The 23,898-nt window shown below is 44.7% G+C and overlaps 1 protein-coding gene across 4 annotated transcripts in view; it reads left to right on the top strand.

Moving 5' to 3' along the window:
• The window catches only part of adar (adenosine deaminase RNA specific), a 92,530-nt gene that overhangs the window by 66,670 nt on the left and 1,962 nt on the right, over window positions 1–23,898 (top strand). For all 4 annotated transcript variants that reach the window (XM_048525540.2, XM_048525538.2, XM_048525541.2 and 1 more), the window contains 6 exons: window positions 872–1,043; window positions 9,725–9,818; window positions 18,114–18,233; window positions 20,901–21,034; window positions 22,208–22,390; window positions 23,689–23,801. In XM_048525540.2, the coding sequence (XP_048381497.1) occupies window positions 872–1,043; window positions 9,725–9,818; window positions 18,114–18,233; window positions 20,901–21,034; window positions 22,208–22,390; window positions 23,689–23,801 (816 nt within the window). The remainder of the gene's footprint in view (window positions 1–871; window positions 1,044–9,724; window positions 9,819–18,113; window positions 18,234–20,900; window positions 21,035–22,207; window positions 22,391–23,688; window positions 23,802–23,898) is intronic.

A 23,898-nucleotide genomic window follows, 5' to 3' on the forward strand; every position in this document is an offset into this window, starting at 1 on the left:
GCTGAAGAGAGAGAAAACTGTGGGCGGGAGAGTTCAACATTGTAACGTGGGAAATGTTTGGCTGCTGAGTGGAGTTGTTTTTGCAGAATATAGTTTGCCTTTGCTGCCATGGCAACTAGGGGTACCTTGTGGAGGCGATGGACTATGTCAGTGGAAATGGTGCTATATTTCAGTACAATAAGCAAGAAAGGAACAACATTTGCTGACACTGTAACTGAGGGTTAAATTACCTGTGAAGAGATGAGCTGTGTGCAGGCTGTGCTTAGTCTCAGCAGTCTCCTGCTCCCACTGTGTGAGTAATTTTTGTTTCTTTCTCACTCTCTCTCCCTCCCTCGCTGTCTCTCTTGCGCTCTCTCCCACTCCTACCTTTTTCTCACTCACTGTCTCTGCGCTCACACTCTCTCTCCTACTCCTACTATTTCCTCGCTCGCTTGCGCTTTCTCCCACTCCTACCTTTTTCTCGCTCGCTTGCGCTCACGCTCTCTCCTACTCCTGCCTTTTTCTTGCTCACTTGCTCTCACGTTCTGTCCATCTCTCTCGCTGTTTCTTGTGCTCGCACTTCCTCCCACTCCAACCTTTTTCTCGCTCGCTTGCGCTCTCTTACGCTCACGCTCTCTCTCCTACCCCTACCTTTTTCTCACTCGTGCGCTCACACTCTGTCCATCTCTCTCGCACTCTCTCCCACTCCTACCTTCTTCTCACTCACTCGCTCTCTTGTGCTCACGCTCTGTCCATCTCTCTCGCTCACTCTCTCTTGCGCTGTCTCTGACTCCTGCCTTTTTCTCACTCGCTCGCTCTCTCTTGCGCTCACACTCTCTGTCCATCTCACTCACGCTCGCTCTCTCTGGCGGTCTCTCTCTCATTTATGCAGCTGCCTGTGTCCGGGGGTACAATGCACGATCAGATTGCCATGCTCAGCCATCAGTGCTTCAACAATTTGACTGCACGTATCCAGCACAGCCTGTTGGGTCGAAAGATCCTGGCAGCCATCATCATGAAAAAAGGCGATGATGATTTGGGGACTACTATCAGCCTGGGTACAGGTATGCATCATGGGATTTGGGTGAGTATGGGCCTGTTGTTGCAGGTCACAAGGGCCTACCATGTGGAGTTTCCCCACAGGATTGCAAGCATATGATTTAGGAGCAAGATTAAGCCATTTGGCCCCTCCCGTCTGCTCTGCTGTTCAATAAGATAATGGCTGCTCTTCAACCTACAACTCTATATTCCTTCTCACCCCGCATACTCCATTCACCTTGCATCCCCCTTTGCTTAGTGAGAGTCTATCCACCTCTGTCTTCAGAATATTCAGAGAGACAGCATCCCACTGTCTTCTGGGGAGGGACTCCCAAAGACTTGCTACCCTCAACAAGTAAACACATGTCTTGTTTCTGTCTTAAATGACTGACCCCTTAGTTTTAAACAGTGATCTTTAGTTGTAGATTCACCCGAGGAGAGAGCCTTTTTTGTCCCCCATCTCCACACTGTCAAAGCCCTTCAGGATTTTTATATGTTTCAACCATGTCGCTGCTTATTTCTGTAAACTCTGGTAGATACGTGCCCAGCCTGTCCATCATCTCCTTATAAGACAACCTGGCCATTCCAGTTATTAGTCTAAGCTCACTCCATTATATTTACATCCTTGCTTAAATGAGGAGACCAGACCACATGCTGCGCTTCAGATGCAGCTTCATCAATGCCCTGTATTTATTGAAGGATAAGCTCTCTACTTTTGTTTTCATTAATGTGGGGGGAATTGAATACCATTTTCACTTTTCCTAATTACTAACAGTGTGACCAACAAGTGGTCGAGGCAGGTACATTAACAACATTTAAAAGGCATTTGGATGAATGCATGGATAGGAAAGGTTTAGAAGGATAAGGGCCAAGTACAGGGAAATGGGGCTAGCGTGGATAGACATTTTGGTCAGCAGGGACCAGTTTGGGCCAAAGGGCCTGTCTCTGCGCTGTAGGACTCTATAACTCTAAATATTGTAATTGTGCCATCCTCCACCACTTCTTCTAGCAGTTCATTCCATACACACAGCACTCTCCGCCTGAAAATGTTACCCCTGGAGTCCCTTTTTAAATCTTGCCCCTCTTACCTTCAACCTCTGCCCCTCTAGGTTTAGACTCCCCTACCCTGAGGAAGAGGCCTTGGCTGTTCATCCTATCTATCCCCCTCATGATTTTATGAACCTCACAGGATTGAAGCCACCTCTCGGCATCTGATGGTCAGGGAAAATAACCGCATCCTATTCAACCTGTTTCTGTAGCTCAAACCCTCCAACCCTGGCAACGTCCTTGTAAATCTTTTCCGAATCCTTCCGACTTACGCAACACATTTTCTATAGCTTGTCTAGATTGTCACTAAATTCATCTATTTGATTCAGTTCAACCAATCCCTGTGCTAGTGAGCTCCAAGTTGTTAACGCTGTCTGGCTAAACACACTTCTTTGGAATTCCATATTGGATTTATTGGTGTCTTATTTCCATAGCCTGTATTTATATTCTTCTTTGCTTTATGCTCTACTGGAAACTTACATGATTTCAAATACCTCCACTTGGTCTCCCTTCAGCTTTTTAGTCCAACAGAAAAGAGGCTCAGCCAGTCAGCCCTCTCCAGATATGGATACCCACATATTCCTGGCATCATCCTTGTAAATCTTCTCTTCGCCCTGCTCTGTGTCTATGTATCCAAAACCTCCTGAAACACTCTAACTAAGGTTTGGTATAGGTTCAGCATAACCTCCCTAGTTTTCAGTTCTGTCCTTGTAGAAATAAAAGCAAATGTTTGGTTTGCTTTGTTTGTGGCCTTGCTGACCGCAGGTTTACTATTGCAGTGATTGGCGTATTTTTTTCTCTGTAGTCCCTTTCTTCGTACTCCCCACCCCAGACTTGTACCTTCCAAGCCCAAAGTGACCTCACTCTATCTGGTACCTAAATGTGTTACCTTGCCACACCACTCTGTGGTAACAAGTCACGGAAGGGGTAAAAAGATGTGACCGTCTCTTTTGAAATAGCTCCCTCTTTAAAAATGCCATGATAAGAGTGCAAGGTTGCAAAAATGGTCATTGTTTTGCATAAATCTATGTCTTTTGAACTCAACACCAGAAAAAAAGCCATCAAAACATACAGATTAGATTGACCAGGCTGATGCTAGAGATGTGGGAAAACAAAACTTGTGATAGTGAAATTGTTTCTACTGAAGCAGAGTAGGCAAAATGAGATTAAATTGAAATTTTTAAAGTAATGAAGTGTCTTGAAAGAAGTCAGCAGAAACTGTTCCCTATGGTTGTAAGGTCAGAGACAAGGTGTTTAATTTCATATCCTCATTAAAACTGAGGGGAAAATGTGCAAAGATTTCTTATCCCAGATTTGCTCAAGCATGGTGTGCGTTATCATAGACAGTGGCAGAGGCACAGGCCGTTGCTTCTTTTAACATGTGAAGAGGACACTTGGTGGAATGTGTATCCCTGCCACACTGTTGGAACTGCACATTCTTACAATTACACAACTCTTCCTGAAGAAATTTCCCTGCCCCATAATTACACAACTGGGAGAATAACACAATCTTTTTAACAGCTTCCATCTCAGTTCAGAATGGCTTCGGGCCATTTCCATATCCAATGACCTACTGTGAAAACTCTGCTCTGATTGTGAGAACTGTGACCGTGGCAGCTGAGAGAATGCAAACTGTTCTGGCAGCTTGTCCCATTTCCCAATGTTAACAGATCCCTGATCCAGATAATAACCTTTACAAGAAACCATCAGTTCTTCTGTGGGCTATATCATATTGTTTGTTGTACCAAGCTTTTCAGGAAGCCATCAGTTTGCTGTTACAATATATTTTACACACCAGATTAATAAACCAGGGTGAAACCATTACTGCCACGCACCTCAGTGACAGATGTAATGAAAAATTGAATGCATATTTGAAGAGGAAGAAGATAGAGGGATATGAGAAAAAGCAGAGCAATGAAGATGTGTGTTTTTGACTGTGCTATTAAGATCAGCACCGTCATGATGGGCTGAATTTCTTCTGTAACTTGTTACTCATTTTGTTCTGTGTATTTGCTGTATCTAATGTAATTTTTTAAAGAGGCTTATCTGCAACTAAATAAATGTGAAAGCAATTCAACTTCTGCTAGGAAGGCCTGTGGCATACATGGTTTGATAGGTGTGGATCCTGGAGGTTGGTGCAATATTTATACATGCATTTGGAGTCTACTTGTTACAGAACCTTCTTGGGAAGGTTGTTGAGGCTGCTGCCAGCTTGCTGAAAGATGGATTTTATTTTTCTTTCAAAAGAACCAAAAGCCAAAACATCAATCTTAAGCAAACTGCAAGAGAAAATAAGATGCACATTTCTTGTGAGGTTGTTGACTTGCTTGCTGAGCTGGCTTGTTTTCATTCAGCTGTTTCGTCACCATGCTAATTAACATCATCAGTGAGGCCTCCGATGAAGTGATATTGTTCCAGCCACTTGGAATTTATACAGTCCGGTCCATTATGGTGGCCTCACTGACGTTACCTATCATGGTGATGAAATGTCGGTGAACAAGTCAACGACCTCACCCACAACCAGAGCTACAAATCTTTGCTAAAACCTTAAATGTACGTTTCTTGTGTTTATGATCAAAGTCCCTTCTAAATCTACTGTTCTTTATAACCCTTCAATTGCCGTTCAAATTGTGGAGTTCTGATGCTGTTTATTGGATTACTTTCAATTTTAAGCATCAGCTCTTGCAGGACATCTTGGAAGTGTTTTTGTGTATCCCTGTCCATGCATTCTCTGATAGTGATATGGTTGGAAAGAGTAGCCTACCTTCGCTATTTTCTGCTAAGATTACTGCAGGCTATATAAAAATTGCCTCTGAATTCTGTGCCACGGAAAGTAGTTGAGACCAATTGAGCGTTTTCAGGAAGGAGTCATACGCAGTTCTTTTGGGCTAAAGGGAATAAAGGGTATGGGGAGAAAGTGGGAGCAGGGTAAGGAGTAGGATGATCCTATTGAATGGTAGAGCAGGATCGAATGGCCGCCTCCTGTTTGTATTTTCTATGTTCCTAAGTCTAAGAGGCCCATGCCCATTAGGAACTGGGCTCAAGTTGAAATTAATTTGAGTGGGTGTATTAGTTGCGTGGCTTCTTTTGAAAACCCACCTTGGAGTATTAACAGTGCTGCCTTGCATGATTGCCTTTTTATTGTGAGACTGTATTTTCCCTCCCCTATTTGTATGATGATGTGGGGGTGCTGGTGTTAGACTGGGGTGGACAAAGTCAGAAATCACACGACACCAGGTTTATAGTTCCAACAGCTGCGACAAAGGAGCTGCACTGTGAAAACTAGTGTGATTCCAAATAAACCTGGTGTCATGTGACTTCTGACATTGTCTTTGTAAGATGTTTCAGGCTGACCAGTGTCTCCCAGGCATCAGCAGTAAAATGAGAGGCTGAAACTGTTAAGTTGCAGGTTTCTGAAAGTTAATTACAGTTAGACCCATTGTGAAAAATGTCGCTTGGTTTGTCTTCCCTTCCTCAGGATGATAAAGGATGCAAAGTGGCACTTGTGAATCAGGATTAAAACATTGGAGTTACTGGGGCTAACCAAATAGATTGCAGATTCCAGCAAGTTAAATATTGCAAGCAAGGTGTTTTAACTGCTGGAGATACACGCATTGCAGATTGTGCCCTCCATTGTCTTCTCTGTACCCCCACTCCACACCACCCCCCAAATCCTGTGCAGTGTCAAGTTGTACTTTCCAACTTGCAAAAGCTATGGACCACCTTCTCCATAATCTCCATTCTTCAGCCGTGTGGTGTTAACTTGTACAGGAGGAAACCTTGAGTTTTAGTATTGATTTAATGCAAGGAATCCTGTTAGCAAAGCTGGGAATAATGAAGTAAATCCAAATGTAAATACTAACCAATCCTTCAAGAATGCCTGTACTACAGAAACAGCCAAGGTTCTTTTTAAAAGTTTGCACTTTTAAACAACAAATCATTCCTGTAGTCTGTGGATTGTAAGTAACTCTTTTTAATGTGAAATGGATTTAACTGCTTTTCACTGTTAAGCTCTGACAGCATCATGTGGCCCAGTGTGATCACCGACCTTGTGCACGCCTGCTGAGGACTGGATTATTATCTATGCCAGAGCAATAAGGATTTATTGAATTGCAAATCGCCAGAAAACAAAACTATTCCTTTAGGCTTTTAATTCTGGTTTTTATTTTCTGTAATCTATCTCTGAACTGTGCTTTCATTTGGGGGGGGGTAGACAATGGCCCCTTGGTATTAATGCTGGACAGTTAATCCAGAGATCTAGACATGTGACTTTGAAAGAGAAGCTGGGGAGGAACAAGGTTTGTTCTGATCTGTGACCTCAGTTAGAGAGGGAAATCATCTAGGGACCCCAATCCTGATCATTGGTTCAGTAAGCCCTGTGTTCGAAAGAGAGCGATAGAGAGGCAGGGAAAATCAACCAGGATTCCCAATCCTGGTTACTGCCCAGTAAGCCTCAGTTTGAGCGAACAAGCAGAAATCAGCCGGGGTTCCTGTTCCTAATTACTGTCTGACTTCTTCTGAAAAGAGTGTGTGTGTGTGTATGACAGCCTCATATTTGGCTGTTGTAAGCTCCATAGTCTAATAGCCTGTTCAGTCATGAAGGATGGTGCTTTGGTCAAATAAGGGAAGGTCAGTTTAACTTTACATAGAACGTAGAGCATAGAACATTAGAGCACAGTACAGGCCGTTCGGCCCTCGATGTTGTGCCGACCTGTCATACCGATCTCAAGCCCATCTAACCTACACTATTCCATGTACGTCCATATGCTTGTCCAATGACGACTTAAATGTACCTAAAGTTGGTGAATCTACTACCGTTGCAGGCAAAGCGTTCCATTCCCTTGCTACTCTCTCTGAGTAAAGAAACTACCTCTGACGTCTGCCCTATATCTTTCACCCCTCAATTTAAAGCTATGCCCGCTCGTGCTCGCCGTCACCATCCTAGGAAAAAGGCTCTCCCTATCCACCCTATCTAACCCTCTGATTATTTTATATGTTTCAATTAAGTCACCTCAACTTTCTCTCTAATGAAAACAGCCTCAAGTCCCTCAGCCTTTCCTCGTAAGACCTTCTCTCCATACCAGGCAACATCCTAGAAAATCTCCTCTGCACCCTTTCCAAAGCTTCCACATCCTTCTTATAATGCGGTGACCAGAACTGTACACAATACTCCAAGTGCGGCCACACCAGAGTTTTGTACAGCTTCACCACAACCTCTCGGTTCCGGAACTCGATCCCTCTATTAATAAAAGCTAAAACACTGTATGCCTTCTTAACAGCCTTGTCAACCTGGGTGGCAACTTTCAAGGATCTGTGTACATGGACACCGAGATCTCTCTGCTCATCTACACCACTAAGAATCTTACTATTAGCCCTGTACTTTGCCTTCTGGTTACTCCTACCAAAGTGCATCACCTCACATTTGTCTGCATTAAACTCCATTTGCCACCTCTCAGCCCAGCTCTGCAGCTTATCTATGTCTCTCTGCAACCTACAGCATCCTTTGTCACTATCCACAACTCCACCGACCTTCGTGTCATCTGCAAATTTACTAACCCATCCTTCTACGCCCTCATCCAGGTCATTTATAAAAATGGCAACAGCAGTGGACCCAACATCGACCCTTGCGGTACACCACTAGTAACCGGTCTCTAGGATGAACATTTCCCATCACCTACCACCCTCTATCTTCTTTCAGCAAGCCAATTTCCAATCCAAACTGCTATATCTCCCACAATCCCATTCCTCCGCATTTTGTACAATAGCCTATTGTGGGGAAACTTATCGAACGCCTTGCTGAAATCCATATACACCACATCAACTGGTTTACTCTCATCTGCCTGTTTGGTTACCTTCTGAAAGAACTCAGTAAGGTTTGTGAGGCACGACCTTCCCTTCACAAAACCATGCTGACTATCCCTAATCAATTTATTCTTTTCTAGATGATTATAAATCCTATCCCTTATAACCTTTTCCAACACTGAAGTAAGGCTCACTGGTCTATAATTACCAGGGTTGTCTCTACTCCCCTTCTTGAACAGGGGAACCACATTTGCTATCCTCCAGTCGTCTGGCACTATTCCTATAGACAATGACGAGTTAAAGATCAATGCCAAAGGCTCGGCAATCTCCTCCCTGGCTTCCCAGAGGATCGAGGATAAATCCCATCCGGCCCAGGGGACTTATCTATCTTCACCCTCTGAAGGATTTCTAATACCTCTTCCTTGTGAACCTCAATCCCTCCTAGTCTAGTAGCCTATATCTCCGTATTCTCCTCGACAACATTTGTCGTTTTCTACAGTGAATACGGTTGAAAAATATTCATTTAGTGCTTCCCCTATCTCATCTGACTCCACATACAACTTACCACTACTATCCCTGATTTGGTCTAATCTTACTTTCGTCATTCTTTTATTCCTTAAATACCTATAGAAAGCCTTAGGGTTTACCCTGATCCTATCCGCCAACAACTTCTCATGTCTCCTCCTGGCTCTTCTGAGCTCTCTCTTTAGGTCTTTCCTGGCTACCTCGTAGCCCTCAAGCGCCCTAACTGAGCCTTCACATCTCATCCTAACACAAGCCACTGCCTTCCTCTTGACCAGAGATTCCACCTCCTTCGTAAACCATGGCTACAGCTTCCTCCCTGCCTGACAGGTACATACTTATCGAGGACACACAGGTGCTTTTCCTTGAATAGGCTCCACATTTCTAATGTGCCCATCCCCTGCAGTTTCCTTCCCCATCCTATGCTCCCTAAATCTTGCCTAATCTCATAGTAATTGCCTTTCCCCCAGCTATAACTCTTGCCCAGTGGTATACACCTATCCCTTTCCATCACTAAAGTAAACATAACAGAATTGTGATCGCTATCACCAAAGTGCTCGCCTACTTCCAAATCTAACACCTGGCCAGGCTCATTACCCAGTACCAAATCTAATGTGGCTTCGCCCCTTGTTGGCCTATCTACATACTGAGACAGGAAGCCCTCCTGCACGCACTGGACAAAAACTGTCCCTGCTATAGTCCTCGAACTATAGTGTTCCCAGTCAATATTTGGAAAGTTGAAGTCCCCCATGACAACTACCCTGTGTCTCTCACTCCTATCGAGAATCATCTTTGCTATCCTTTCCTCTACATCTCTGGAACTATTCGGAGGCCTATAGGAAACTCCCATTAGGGTGACCACTCCTTTCCTGTTTCTAACCTCAGCCCATACTACCTAAGTTGACAAGTCCCCAAGCATCCGTTCTTACCTTAGGAATGTCAGGAGAAAGCACTAAAGAATGCATAGAAAACATTATCTCTTTAAGGATATTACCTGAAAGATTGACTTCTCCTTTCCTCCGGATGCTTCCTGGTTTCCTGTGTTTTTCTAGCCTCCAGTTCATCTACCTTGGATTCTTAAAGTTGAATAATTTGTCACTGTTACTAAGAGTGGAGGTGGTTTTTGACACTCACTCTAGTTACGGCTATTTAGTATGGTCAGAGTTGATGCCTTTGCTGTCTGACTCCAGGATGAGAAAGCATAATGACTGATACATTTTAATCAGTTTCAGGGTTCAGTTGATATTGATTTTTAGGAGAACCTTCGGAAACTGCTGTTGGAGATGTTAAGGTTTGCTGAGACTGCGCTGATGTACTTTCTCCTGCTTCCTTACAGGTAATCGATGTGTTAAAGGAGAAGAGCTCAGCCTTAAAGGGGAAACCGTTAATGACTGTCACGCAGAAATCATCTCCCGGAGGTGCTTCATAAGGTAAAGGAGTTTTTGGGGTCAGGGAGAAGAACTGAGAGGTTTAACGTAGCAGGGAATGGGCTTGGTGCCGTGATACTTTGCTACAGAAACCGTGAAGATCCCGGTTTTGATTGCAGATCTGTACTCGGTTGGTTGGAAAACTAGAAACCATTGGCAAACGAGGCTGAGTTGCCTGTGGGCAGTGTTGCACACTCCCCGAGCTGTGTGTTTTTTATTTTAAATCTTGTTGGCTTTGTTGCTTAAAAAGAAAAGGTGGTGGAGTTGCATTACTGGTTAAAGAGGATATTAATGCAACGGCGAGTAAGGATATTAGCTGTGATGATGTGAAATCTGTGTGGTAAAGCTGAGAAAGACCAATGGGCATAAATCATTCAAGAAGTTGTATATGTAACGTCATACTGTGGGCGTGATCTTGGGAGTAGCATTAAGCAGAAAATTAGATTCACGTGCAATAAAGAAACATCTGTAATTATGGGTAACTTTTTAATTTTGTTTATTTATTCGTTGTGTGTAGATCTTGCTGGCTCGGGTAGCATTTATTGTTCATTCCTTATTGCCCAGAGGGCAGTTGAGAGCCAACCACAATAGATGAATAAAGATATTGAGATTCTAGTCAAGAATAAAAAAGAATCATGTATTAAATATGAACAACGGCGTTCCACTGAATCTCTTGGACAGTATAGAGAATGTAAGGGCATTCTTAAGAGTGAGACCAGGAAGGCGAATAAGATAAACAGTGGCATGATTGGACACAGAGAACGTGGATTTACGAAAGGGAAATCTTGCTTGGTGAATCTGTTTAATCCTTTTGAGGATGATGAAGAGAAACTAGTGAATGTGATTTATTTAGACTTTCAGAAGGCTTTCAAGAAAGTCCCACATAAGAGCTTAGTGTGTTAGATTAAAATGCATGGGATTGGCTAGTGAATTAGGATGGTTGACAAACAGGATACAAAGGGCAGTAATAAATGGATTTTTTTCTTCTGAAGGGTGGGCAGTGATAGTGGGATAGCATAGAGATCAGTCCTAGGAACCCTGCTAATTTACCATGCACATTAATGATCTGAATGAGGGACCTAAACATCATGTATCAATTTGTGAATGACACAAAGCTCGATGGAAGGGAGAGCTGTGAGGAGGAGGCAGAGTTACTCCAGTAGAATTTGGACAAGCTGAGTGAGTGGGCAGATGCAGTGTAATGTGGATGAATATGAGTTATTCATTTTGATAGCAAAAACAGGAAGGCAGATCATTAGTTAGAAATCGGAAGAGGGGAATGTGCATTGAGGCCTGGGTGCCCTTGTTTCAGTAATAAATGTAAGTGTGCAGGTGCAGCAGGGAGTAAGGATGGCAAACTGTATGTTGACCTTCACAGCGAGAGGATTCAAGTACAGGAGCAGGGACGTCTTGTTGCAATTGTACAGAGCCTTGCTGAGACGACATCTAGAATATTGTGTGCAGTTATGGTCTCATTATCTGAGGAAGATTGTCCTGGCTATGAAGGGAGAGCAACAAAGGTTTACCAGTCTGATTCCTGGGATGGCAGGACTGACACATGAGGAGAGGTCGATTCGGTTAGGACTATATTCACTGGAGTTCAGAAGAATAATGGGGGATCTCGGAGAAACCTATAAAATTCTAACGGGACTACACAGGCTAGATGTAAAAAGTATGTTCCTGATGGTTGGGGAGTCGCAGTCTAAGGATATGGGGTAAACCATTTAGAATTGAGACGAGGAGCATTTTCTTCCCCCAGAGAATGAGGCCCTATAGAATTTGCTAGCACAGAAATCAGCCGAGACCAAAACATTGTATGATTTCAAGAAGTGGGATAAGCACTTGAGGCTAGGTGGGGAGAGCAGGAGCAGGAGCATACATTGACTTGGATGATCAGCCATGATCGTAATGAATGTTGGAGCAGGTCGAAGGGCTGAATGGCCCACCCTTGTTTTCTCTGTTCCTATGAGCTTGACGTACTTAATTTAGTGACAATAAGGCGGAGCCTGTTGGGATTCTGCCTGCTTCAGGTGATGCCCTTGCTGTCACTATCCTCGTTGATATGGTGGAAATGATGTGGTTAGAAAACAATGCCAGCAAGCAAGGATCTGATGTATGATTCAGCAAAGTACACTGGGCCAAAGGAAAAGATTCCTTGCTGCATGACTGAGCCTCTTAACAAAATGTGCTCTGACTGTCAGCGATGGCTGGTTCTTTTACTCGCTTCTTCACATCACCACACCATACCTCCTCGCACTGCACCCCCCCAAACCCAACCCAATGGCATGTAATTAAAGTTGAACTCGTCGCAGCAGGGACGATACTGTCCAGATTCCTGCAGATTCTTATTTTTAATTCTACCGACCAGGATGCTGCAGCATTAAATTCCATCTGTGGCATGGTTAACCTTCACTCGCCTTCATGGGCTATCAAAGTTATGTACAGTAGCCCCCTAACTGAGTTGAAACAGAAATGTTAAACAACGTTTTCAGGTTATTTTCCCTCCAATATTACACTAACAATGAATTTGCAGCCTCATGAAGAGTTTGGAGGTGGATATGAGGAACCAGACCATCTCCCTGGAACAGATGGTTTGCAGACTGCTTGTGCCACGTGGATAGGAGCAGCATCACAAGGGGCTGATTCTGACAGCTTTGTAAGGACTTTGTTCAGGAGTAGGATTTAATAGGTTGAATTGTAACAGAGACAGGTTATAAGCCACTGCTGTACAGAATTAAGTTTTTTTTTAAAATGAATGCAACCAAATAAAACCCTGTAATTAAGATGAGCTGATCTACTATTTAACAGCTCAGTTCAGTTTTTTTGGTTAATCCTTTGAGAGCTGCAGTCTGTACAGGCTTAAATATCCAAATTACTGTTTTCTTTCACCTTCATACTCTCCTCTCAAACACGTTTTTTTTTCCACTGATTCTACACCCAGGATGTGCAGTCTTGTTTTCAGCCCCCCAAATAAAAAGTGTGTTTTGATTTGCAGTAGTGTTTTCCCTTCTCTATCTCAACATGGACACAGAAAATCCCTGCAGATGCGGTGTACCTTCTGGTTCCAGTCCACATTTCCTTTGTAGCTATTGACACTCAGAAGATTCAGCCTCACAGTCCCAGGACAGCTGCTTCCCTGCTGTTTTCAGACTATTGATTGGTCCTGTCAAGTGTTAATTCTGATCTCTTTCTGTCTGCACCTTCTCTACAGCTGTAATCCTGTATTCTCTACTCTCTTCCATTACCCTGATGCACTTTGTATGATGCGATCTGCCTGTATAGCATGCAAAATAACACTTTTCACTGTATCTCAGTACATATGACAAAAATAGATTAATCAGTAGGGATTGACATAATGCTTGTACTTTGACAAATGACCATGTTTCAATATGTCCTGCCAGGGCTGCCTTCTACAAAATCATGACAGGGTGGATAGCAAGAAGCGTTTTCCCAGAGTGGAGGCTCAATTACTAGGGGTCATGAGTTCAAAGTGAGAGGACAAAAGTTTATGGGAGATATGCATGGAAAGTTCTTTACGCAGAGGGTGGTGGGTGCCCAGATCGCATTGCCATCAGAGGTGATGGACGCAGACATAATAGTGTCCTTTAAGATGTATCTGGACAGGTACATGGATGGGCAGGGAGCAAAGGGATACAGACCCTTAGAAAATAGATGACAGGTCGGGAAGCCGGTGAGTCACTGTTTTTGAATCTTTAAAAAGCTTACCTCGTGAACATGCGGAGGTACGCTGAGCAGGAGCGGACACGGGACTGGTGAGTGAGTGAGGTAATATATTTGTGTGGTTGTGTTACCCGAAACACTACCCACGTAGTGTCTCCCACTCATCCTCCTCCGCTAACCAAAAAAAAGGTTCTGTGTGCCTGATTGGTAAGGTAAGTAGTTTATTTTTCATTCTTTATTTTTTAAGTCTTGGGAATTTAGAATAATGGGAACGGAGGTCAGGGCAGTTGAATGTTCCTCCTGCAGAATGTGGGATGTAAGGGTTACCACTAGTGTCCCTGCTGACTACATCTGCGGGAAGTGCACTCAACTCCAGCTCCTTGAAAACCGCGTTAGGAAGCTGGAGCTGGATGAACTTCGGATCATTCGGGAGGCAGAGGGGGTTATTGAGAGGAGTTACAGGGAGATAGTCACTCCTCAGATACAGGAAAAAGGCAGATGGGTTACAGTCAGGGGACGGAAAGGGAACCGGCAGGCAGTGCAGGAATCCCCTGTGGCCATTCCCCTCAACAATAAGTATACCGTTTTGGATACTGTTGGTGGGGACGACTTACCAGGGGAAAGCAGTGGGGCACAGGTCTCTGGCACAGAGTCTGTCCCTGCTGCTCAGAAGGGAAGGGGGAAGAGGAACAGAATATTAGTCATTGGGGACTCCATAGTTAGGGGGACAGATAGGAGGTTCTGTGGGGACGAGAGAGACTCACGGTTGGTGTGTTGCCTCCCAGGTGCCAGGGTGCGTGATGTCTCTGATGGTGTTTTTGGGATCCTTAAGGGGGAGGGGGAGCAGCCCCAAGTCGTGGTCCACATTGGCACCAACGACATAGGTAGGAAGAGAGATGGGGATTTAAGGCAGAAATTCAGGGAGCTAGGATGGAAGCTGAGAGCTAGGACGAACAGAGTTGTTGTCTCTGGTTTGTTGCCCGTGCCACGTGCGAGTGAAGTGTGGAATAGGGAGAGAGAGGAGTTGAACACGTGGCTACAGGGATGGTGCAGGAGGGAGGGTTTTGGATTCTTGGATAATTGGGGCTCTTTCTGGGGTAGGTGGGACCTCTACAAGCAAGATGGTCTTCACCTGAACCAGAGGGGTACCAATACCCTGGGGGGGAAATTTGCTGAGGCTATTCGGGTTGGTTTAAACTAATTCAGCAGGGGGATGGGAAGCAAAATTGTAGTTCGTGTATAGAGAAGGTTGAGAGTAGGGAGGTCCGAAATAAAGTTTCAGGGACGCAAGATGGCACCGGCAAGAAGTTGGTTTGAAGTGTGTCTGCTTCAATGCCAGGAGCGTCCGGAATAAGGTGGGTGAACTTGCAGCATGGGTTGGTACCTGGGACTTTGATGTTGTGGCCATTTCGGAGACATGGATCGAGCAGGGACAGGAATGGTTGTTGCAGGTTCTGGGATTTAGATGTTTCAGTAAGAACAGAGGAAATGGTAAAAGTGGGGGAGGTGTGGCATTGTTGGTCAAGGACAGTATTACAGTTGCAGAAAAGATGCTTGGGGACTCGTCAGCTGAGGTTAGAAATAGGAAAGGAGAGGTGACCCTGTTGGGAGTTTTCTATAGGCCTCCGAATAGTTCCAGAGATGTAGTGGAAAGGATAGCAAAGATGATTCTCGATAGGAATGAGAGAGACAGGGTAGTTGTCATCGGGGACTTCAACATTGCAAATATTGACTGGGAACACTATAGTTCGAGGACTATAGCAGGGACAGTTTTTGTCCAGTGTGTGCGGGAGGGCTTCCTGACACAGTATGTAGATAGGCCAACAAGGGGCGAAGCCACATTAGATTTGGTACTGGGTAATGAGCCTGGCCAGGTGTTAGATTTGGAAGTAGGCGAGCACTTTGGTGATAGCGATCACAATTCTGTTATGTTTACTTTAGTGATGGAAAGGGATAGGTGTATACCACTGGGCAAGAGTTATAGCTGGGGGAAAGGCAATTACTATGAGATTAGGCAAGATTTAGGGAGCATAGGATGGGGAAGGAAACTGCAGGGGATGGGCACATTAGAAATGTGGAGCCTATTCAAGGAAAAGCTCCTGTGTGTCCTCGATAAGTATGTACCTGTCAGGCAGGGAGGAAGCTGTAGAGTGCGGGAGCCATGGTTTACGAAGGAGGTGGAATCTCTGGGCAAGAGGAAGAAGGCGGCTTATGTTAGGATGAGATGTGAAGGCTCAGTTAGGGCACTTGAGGCTACGAGGTAGCCAGGAAAGACCTAAAGAGAGAGCTCAGAAAAGAGCCAGGAGGAGACATGAGAAGTTGTTGGCAGATAGGATCAGGGTAAACCCTAAGGCTTTCCATAGGTATTTAAGGAATAAAAGAATGACGAGAGTAAGATTAGGCCCAATCAAGGATAGTAGTGGTAAGTTGTATGTGGAGTCAGATGAGATAGGGGAAGCGCTGCATGAATATTTTTCAAACATATTCACTCTAGAAAACGACAAATGTTGTCGAGGAGAATACTGAGATACAGGCTACTAGACTAGGTGGGATTGAGGTTCACAAGGAAGAGGTATTAGAAATCCTTCAGAGGGTGAAGATAGATAAGTCCCCTGGGCCGGATGGGATTTATCCTCGGATCCTCTGGGAAGCCAGGGAGGAGATTGCCGAGCCTTTGGCATTGATCTTTAACTCGTCATTGTCTATAGGAATATTGCCAGACGACTGGAGGATAGCAAATGTGGTTCCCCTGTTCAAGAAGGGGAGTAGAGACAACCCTGGTAATTATAGACCAGTGAGCCTTACTTCAGTTGTTGGTAAAGTGTTGGAAAAGGTTATAAGGGATAGGATTTATAATCATCTAGAAAAGGATAAATTGATTAGGAATAGTCAGCATGGTTTTGTGAAGGGAAGGTCGTGCCTCACAAACCTTATTGAGTTCTTTGAGAATGTGACCAAACAGGTAGATGAGAGTAAACCAGTTGATGTGGTTTATATGGATTTCAGCAAGACGTTCGATAAGGTTCCCCACAGTAGGCTATTGTACAAAATGCGGAGGAATGGGATTGTGGGATATATAGCAGTTTGGATTGGAAATTGGCTTGCTGAAAGAAGACAGAGGGTGGTAGTTGATGGGAAATGTTCATCCTGGAGACCAGTTACTAGTGGTGTACCGCAAGGGTTGGTGTTGGGTCCACCTCTGTTTGCCATTTTTATAAATGACCTGGATGAGGGCTTAGAAGGATGGGTTAGTAAATTTGCAGATGACACTAAGGTCGGTGGAGTTGTGGATAGTGACAAAGGATGCTGTAGGTTGCAGAGAGACATAGATAAGCTGCAGAGCTGGGCTGAGAGGTGGCAAATGGAGTTTAATGCAGACAAATGTGAGGCGATGCACTTTGGTAGGAGTAACTGGAAGGCAAAGTACAGGGCTAATAGTAAGATTCTTAGTAGTGTAGATGAGCAGAGAAATCTCGGTGTCCATGTACACAGATCCTTGAAAGTTTCCACCCAGGTTGACAGGGCTGTTAAGAAGGCATACAGTGTTTTAGCTTTTATTAATAGAGGGATCGAGTTCCGGAACCGAGAGGTTATGGTGAAGCTGTACAAAACTCTGGTGCGGCCGCACTTGGAGTATTGTGTACAGTTCTGGTCACCGCATTATAAGAAGGATGTGGAAGCTTTGGAAAGGGTGCAGAGGAGGTTTACTAGGATGTTGCCTGGTATGGAGGGAAGGTCTTACGAGGAAAGGCTGAGGGACTTGAGGCTGTTTTCATTAGAGAGAACAAGGTTGAGAGGTGACTTAATTGAAACATATAAAATAATCAGAGGGTTAGATAGGGTGGATAGGGAGAGCCTTTTTCCTAGGATGGTGACGGCGAGCACGAGGAGGCATAGCTTTAAATTGAGGGGTGGAAGATATAGGACAGACGTCAGAGGTAGTTTCTTTTCTCGAAGAGTAGTAGGGGAATGGAACGCTTTGCCTGCAACGGTTGTAGATTCACCAACTTTGGGTACATGTAAGTTGTCACTGGATGAACGTATGGACATACATGGAATAGTGTAGGTTAGATGGGCTTGAGATCAGTATGACAGGTCGGCACAACATCGAGGGCCGAACGGCCTGTACTGTGCTGTAATGTTCTATGTTCTAGGTTCTAGGTTTAGACAGAGGATCTTGATCGGCACAGGCTTGGAGGGCCGATGGACCTGTTCCTGTGCTGTAATTTTCTTTGTTCTTTGGCCTTGTTCTTCTTTTGCCTCCTTGGTGCTTGTAACTCCTTTAGTGGTACATTAGGCCACTCTGTCGCCCTGACCATGGTGATATTACAGTGCCCCGATCAGAGGTATGACACCACGGAGGGACATATCAGACATTAGGATATTTCAAGCATTAAGGTGAATAGGTTGATCTTCAACTCTTCACTGCAGGTTTGGGCAGGAAAGGAGTCAAGAAATCATTCAGTACTGCAATAAAAGCAGGAATACACATCCAGTTCTATAGTATCTGTGTAAAGAGTACTGTAGTTAAGGTTACAGCTTGAGGGATCTGTTGTGCTTTTTAATATTTGCGCCATTGTGCCTTCTCATCACATCAGCTTGCTGTTTCGTTTGCAGGTTCCTGTACAATGAGCTATTGAAGTATAACCCTGCTTCTCCAGATGACAGCCTTTTTACTCCAGCTCACGACAAGCGGTTACAGATTAAGCCGGGAATAACATTTCACCTCTACATCAGGTGAGTTTAAACTTCCTTTCTGTGTGGTCTAATGTGGTGTTCACCATGACAGACAGGGAGTGATATTTGTTTGTTCTGTTCAAGGGCTCACTTGCATAAAGACCTCCAGTTAAAACGAGGAAGACAATCTTTTCTGGAATGGGTCGAGCAGATTGACCCAGTGTTCACTGGAGGTCACTGAGGGGTGATCTGAATGATAAGGTTTCAGTTTTAAGGAAAGGCTGGATAGGCTGGGACGTTTTTGACTGGAGGAGGAGAGTGAGAGGTGATCTTTATTGAGGTTTATAAAATCGTGAGGGGTATAGATAAGGTCAGTAGCAGGTGTCTTTTCCCTAGGATGGAGGATTTCGAGAATAGGGGACACAGTTTTAAGGTAAAAGGAGAAAGATTTAAAGAAGACGGGGCAATTTTTTTTAGACAGAGAATGGTATGTGTGTGTGGAATGAACTTCCAGGTGAAATGGTGAATGTGGGTACAGTTACAACATTTAAAAGACTTGTTTAGACAAGTACGCAAATAAGAAAGGTTTGGAGGGATATGGGCCAAGCACAGGCAAGTGGGACTAGTTTAGTTTGGGATTATGGTCGGTATGGACTGGTTTGACCAAAGAGTCTGTTTCTGTGCTGTCTGACTCTATAACTCTTAGAATCCCTACAGTGTGGAAACAGGCCCTTCGACCCAACAAGTCCACATCGAACCTCAGAACATCCCACCCAGACCCATCCCCCTGTAACCCATCTAATCTACACCTCCCTGAACACTATGGCCAATTTTGCATGGCCAATCCACCTACCCTGCACATCTTTGGGAGGAAACAAGAGCACCCGGAGGAAACCTGCAGACACTGGAAGAATGTGCAAACTCCACACAGACAGTTTCCCAAGGCTGGAATCGAACCTGGGTCCCTGGTGCTGTGAGGCAGCAGTGCGAACCACTGAGCCACCGAGCTGCCCTGAAATTGAGACCTATAAATTCTGAGGAGGCTTGATGGAAGTTGGGGACCTTCAAAAAAGAGGTTTTCCCTATTAAGGTGGAATGACAGGGAACTTCTTTATTCAGGGGCTTTTGGTGTTGGCAGCACTCTTCATGGGGAGAGGATGAGGCTAAGATTGGGTTAGATTGAATTCTCCTGGACAACAGATTGGAAGGTTAATGACAGAGGCAGGGAGAATTGGGACTGTTGAGGTCCAGGCCAACTTGATTAGCCATGACCACATGTGGCTGGTGGAGCAAGCTCACAGGGCCAAGTGACCTCCCTTTTATTTATGGTCTCTTTCATGATCTCCGAATACCCGAATGTTGTCGCTTTTACACCCACTGGACTGTAGTGGTCTGTTTGTACACAGGAAGATCCCATCAACAGCAGTGTGATAATGGTTAGGCTATCCATGGTATTGCTTGAGGAATAAGGATTGACCCCTACACAGAGCAAAGAATTCCCTGCCCTGCCGTTCCATTAATGCCACAGGATCCTTTGCATACAACTGAGAGCTCCTGTTTTAATGTCTTTTTCGATGCATGGCACCTTCGATAGTACATCACTCCGTCTTTCTAAGTTGTGGGGATTCACAGAATCACTACAATACAGGAGACCCTTGTGCTCATCGAGTCTGTACCAACAAAAATACTACTCTATATCTATGCTATTCCCACTTCCCAGCACCTGGCCTGTGGGGCCTTGAATGTTAGCACATTTCCGCTGCTTATTCAGCTACTTGAAGGTTGTGTGGCTTCCTGCCTCAACTACCCTCCCTTTTAGCACATTCTAGCTTCCCCGCACCACTGAGTGAAAAGAATTTCCCTCCAACCCCCTCTCAACCTCCTGGCTTTCACTGTAAAATGAGGCCCCCTCCTCCCTGTTATTTACCCTGTAATTAAGGGGGGGCAACAGTTTCTTATTGACCCTGGCCACGCCTCTGCTCTCTTTTGTACGGGAACCCCTCTCAACCTTCTCCGCTCTAAAGAAAACAATCTGAGCTTCTCCAGCCAACCTTCATTGCTAACACGTTCCATCCCAGGCAGCATCCTGTTCTGAGGAGGGGTCACTGGACCCGAAACATTAACTCTGTTTTTTCCTTCACAAGATGCTGTCAGGCCTGCTGAGCTTTTCCAGCATCTTTGTTTTTGTAGTGTCCTGTCCAGTTCAGTCACATTGAGCAGAACTATGCGCAGTACTCCAGCTGTCAAAGTCCTGTACAGCTTCACATAGCCTTCCTTCTGTTATAATCTACAGCTAATAAAGGCAAGTGTCCCGTATGCTATCCTAACCACTCTGTAACCAGTCTTGCTGCCATGAGAGATCTTTATTTAGATTCTGGTTAAATCTTTGTGTATTCAAGCCCAATGCCAATCTCCTGCCACAGGAGAGAGAGTGTGCATCCTACTGAACCATGGCGAACAGAAGCTGAGAGCAAGAAAAGAATTGAAGATATTTCTTATCCGAAGGATAATTGACCTTCTGAAGTGATGATTTGACTTTAAAGATAGGACTGTACCTATTAGCAGCAAAGGGGCATTGTGTCTGTTTTACTCAATGGTAATGAATGTCTCCATAAGTGCATTTAGATATAGGAGCAGAATTAAACCATTCAGCCCATTGAGTCCATTTGATTGAGAGACTTGGCGATTTTCGTTCTGAACCTTTTTTTTAAACTGTACCTTCCCCAGCACTGCTCCGTGTGGTGATGGAGCCCTGTTTGATAAGTCGTGCAGTGAACCTCCCACTAAAGAAGGGGACGACACACATCACCCCCTATTTGAGAACATGAAGCAAGGCAAACTACGCACCAAGGTGGAAAACGGTGAGTGACGGACCGTCCTGTAACATATGACTGAATGGATTCAACTAAACCAGTCAAGTACTCAACTGTAGTCATTTGTGACATTTAACCGGGCATAAGGTCTGCATTAAACTCTAGAATCCAAGCTCCAAACTAGACTGAAATGAAAGAGAAAATATAGAGTGGATGTGTGCTGTTCAAATGGTAAGATCAGGTAAGGTGTTTGGGATAAAACACTATTAGATCAGACAAATGTCACTTTTACTCCATATCTAACCTCATGCTGCCCATGTCTTGGGATTGTTTAATGAGGACAGTGTAGAGGGAGCTCTACTCTGTATCTAACCCTGTGCTGCCCCAGTCCTGGGAGTGTTTGGTGGGGGACAGTGTAGAATTACTGTATCTAACGCATGCTGTGTAACACCCGTGTGCTTGTTGGTGACACTGGGTACCAAAAAAATGAAAGTTCCAAATCGGTTACATCTCTAGGTGCAAGTTTAGCAGAGCTGAACGCTGCCCATGGTCTTGTCTGCACCAATCCATTAACTTCAGATAAGTTACAGGTGGAACCTCAACAAGATGACAGTGAATGTTTTGCACTTTCTTGCTCCCTGTATCTTTAAAAGCACTGCACAAGTCTCCAGTATCTCCCTTAGATGCAGTGCTTCCTCCCTCTACCATTTGATCTTGGTATGATCTGTAGTCTCCCAGGTGGAAAGAAAGCCTTGCATTTATCGAGGCCCAATCACAGTTCACAGCCTCATGTAGTTTTATGGTGTAATGTGAGAATGTAACATTGTGATTCTGCTGGCTAATTTATTCCCCAGAGCTGAGCTCATGTGCTTCATCTCATCTTATAATTCTTGTGTTTTTGCTGGGGTGATGTTTGAGAAGCTACATACAGCCTCCATTGCCCCTGATCTTTGAGTATCTGGAGACTGTTGTTTATACTCCTGTCAGCTATTGAATGAACTGTCAGTCTCGTTCTTGTAGGGATGCCGTAAAAGGGCATGGTTAGCCGAGGGAACGATGGATCTGTCAACCTGAGAATTAGCTACCTGGCTGCGCTGACGGTCTGGTTTTGTCTCCGGTGAATCTCTCAATGAGGCAATAATGTGGCCCCTCTAACCTTGCTTCTTGCTTTAACTGTGAACGGGACTATTGTGCGTTTGAATGACATGTTCTGATCTGTAGGTGAAGGCACCATCCCAGTGGAGTCGAGCGATATTGTCCCAACATGGGATGGAATTCAGCATGGGGAGAGACTCCGTACCATGTCCTGTAGCGACAAGATCCTCCGCTGGAACGTGCTGGGTCTTCAGGGGGCTCTGCTCTCCCACTTCATCCACCCTGTCTATCTCAGCTCCATTACCTTGGGTGAGCTTCCAGCTTCACTTGCTGGCCTTTCTTCCCTGAAATGTGATAACATGGGAGTTAGGGTCTGGTTAGGTTTGGAATCGGTGTTGTCATGTAAGGAAGAAGACTTTTTCTTGTACCTACCACACCCACTAACAAAGATCCTTCACACTTCACCCCAATTCATTAATTTAAATAGAGTCCACTGGTTTGCATAGACAAACACAGAATTGCATAGAAATTACAACAGTGCAGGGATAGAGCCAGAAGCTGTTGTGGGAGATGTTCTGTGTACCATTGTATGGGTAAAAGTGGGATTAAAGGAGGGCAGCCCCACCATGATGGTTGGAGGAGAATCATGTCTTCATCCAGAAGGCCAGTGAGAAAGTAATTCTATCGTGTTACTTGTGACTTGGAGTGCTCCAGAAGTGCCAGTAAATTGAGTGTGTTCAATTGTTACAGTTTAGTAAAGCTGTACAAGCCCTGCAACTGCGTCTCTGACAGTGCGTTAAGTGCCGTGATTTCTGTGCTCAGCTTCCTGGAGTTGGATCTGGAGGCCTTGTCCTTTCTAACTTGGGAGTTGAGGTCGACCCCACTGGCATTACAGACTGCTCACAGCCACAGAGTCTGCACTTGGATAGTGGCTGACATTGGATCGGAGAGATTCAAACCTGGAGATGTGCAGAAAAAGACTGATGGATTCTGGGAGGCCATGTCACTGGAGTAGTAATCCAGAGCTCCCAGGCTAACGTTCTGGGGGAATGGGTTCAAATCCTGGCATGACAGTTGATGAACTTTGAATCCCAGTAAAATTCTGGTGGGAGAGAAAATAAGCTATTCTAATGTCTTAGACCACGCAACTACCATCAATTGTGTAAAAAACCATCGGGTTCGCATATGCCCTTTACAACAGGAAATCTGCCATCCCTAGTTGGCCTGCAGACTTAAAGCAATGTTGCTGAGTCTTGACTACCCTGTGGACAATTAGGAATGGACACTAAAGGCTGTCTAAGTGGAGCTGCCTTCATTACACAACGAGTAACAAAACCAAGCGGTTGGAAATGGTGTTTTAAATGGACGGTGGGTCTCTTTTTTGTTCTGGAGGAAGCGGGTGATGAGTGCAGTGTTTAAAATAGATGTTGGGAAGAGGGTGAACAGTCTCTGAATCGACCATTCTGTATGGAACGGTACTCTGTGCTTCCTTGTGCCGTACCCCGGGACAGTTTGAGTGATTGTTGACCTGAGGGTTTTCTCTCCCCTTAGCGTGGGTCTCTTTTAATGCTACTCTGAGTAAACTTATTTCCTCCTCCAACCTGCAGGTTACCTGTACAGCCATGGGCACCTAGCTCGAGCGGTCTGCTGTCGCATGTCTCGGGATGGGGAAGAGTTTCAAAAGAGTCTACCTTACCCTTACGTACTGAATCATCCACAGGTAAAAGGAAAAGTTCTGAATCTCTCAAAATGGTGGTTGAGAGGGTCAGTAGAGGAGCAGAATGGTGCCATTCAGCTTACTTGATGATCCAGTGATG

This window comes from Stegostoma tigrinum, chromosome 47 (genome assembly GCF_030684315.1).
Source record: "Stegostoma tigrinum isolate sSteTig4 chromosome 47, sSteTig4.hap1, whole genome shotgun sequence".
Lineage (NCBI taxonomy): Eukaryota > Metazoa > Chordata > Chondrichthyes > Orectolobiformes > Stegostomatidae > Stegostoma > Stegostoma tigrinum.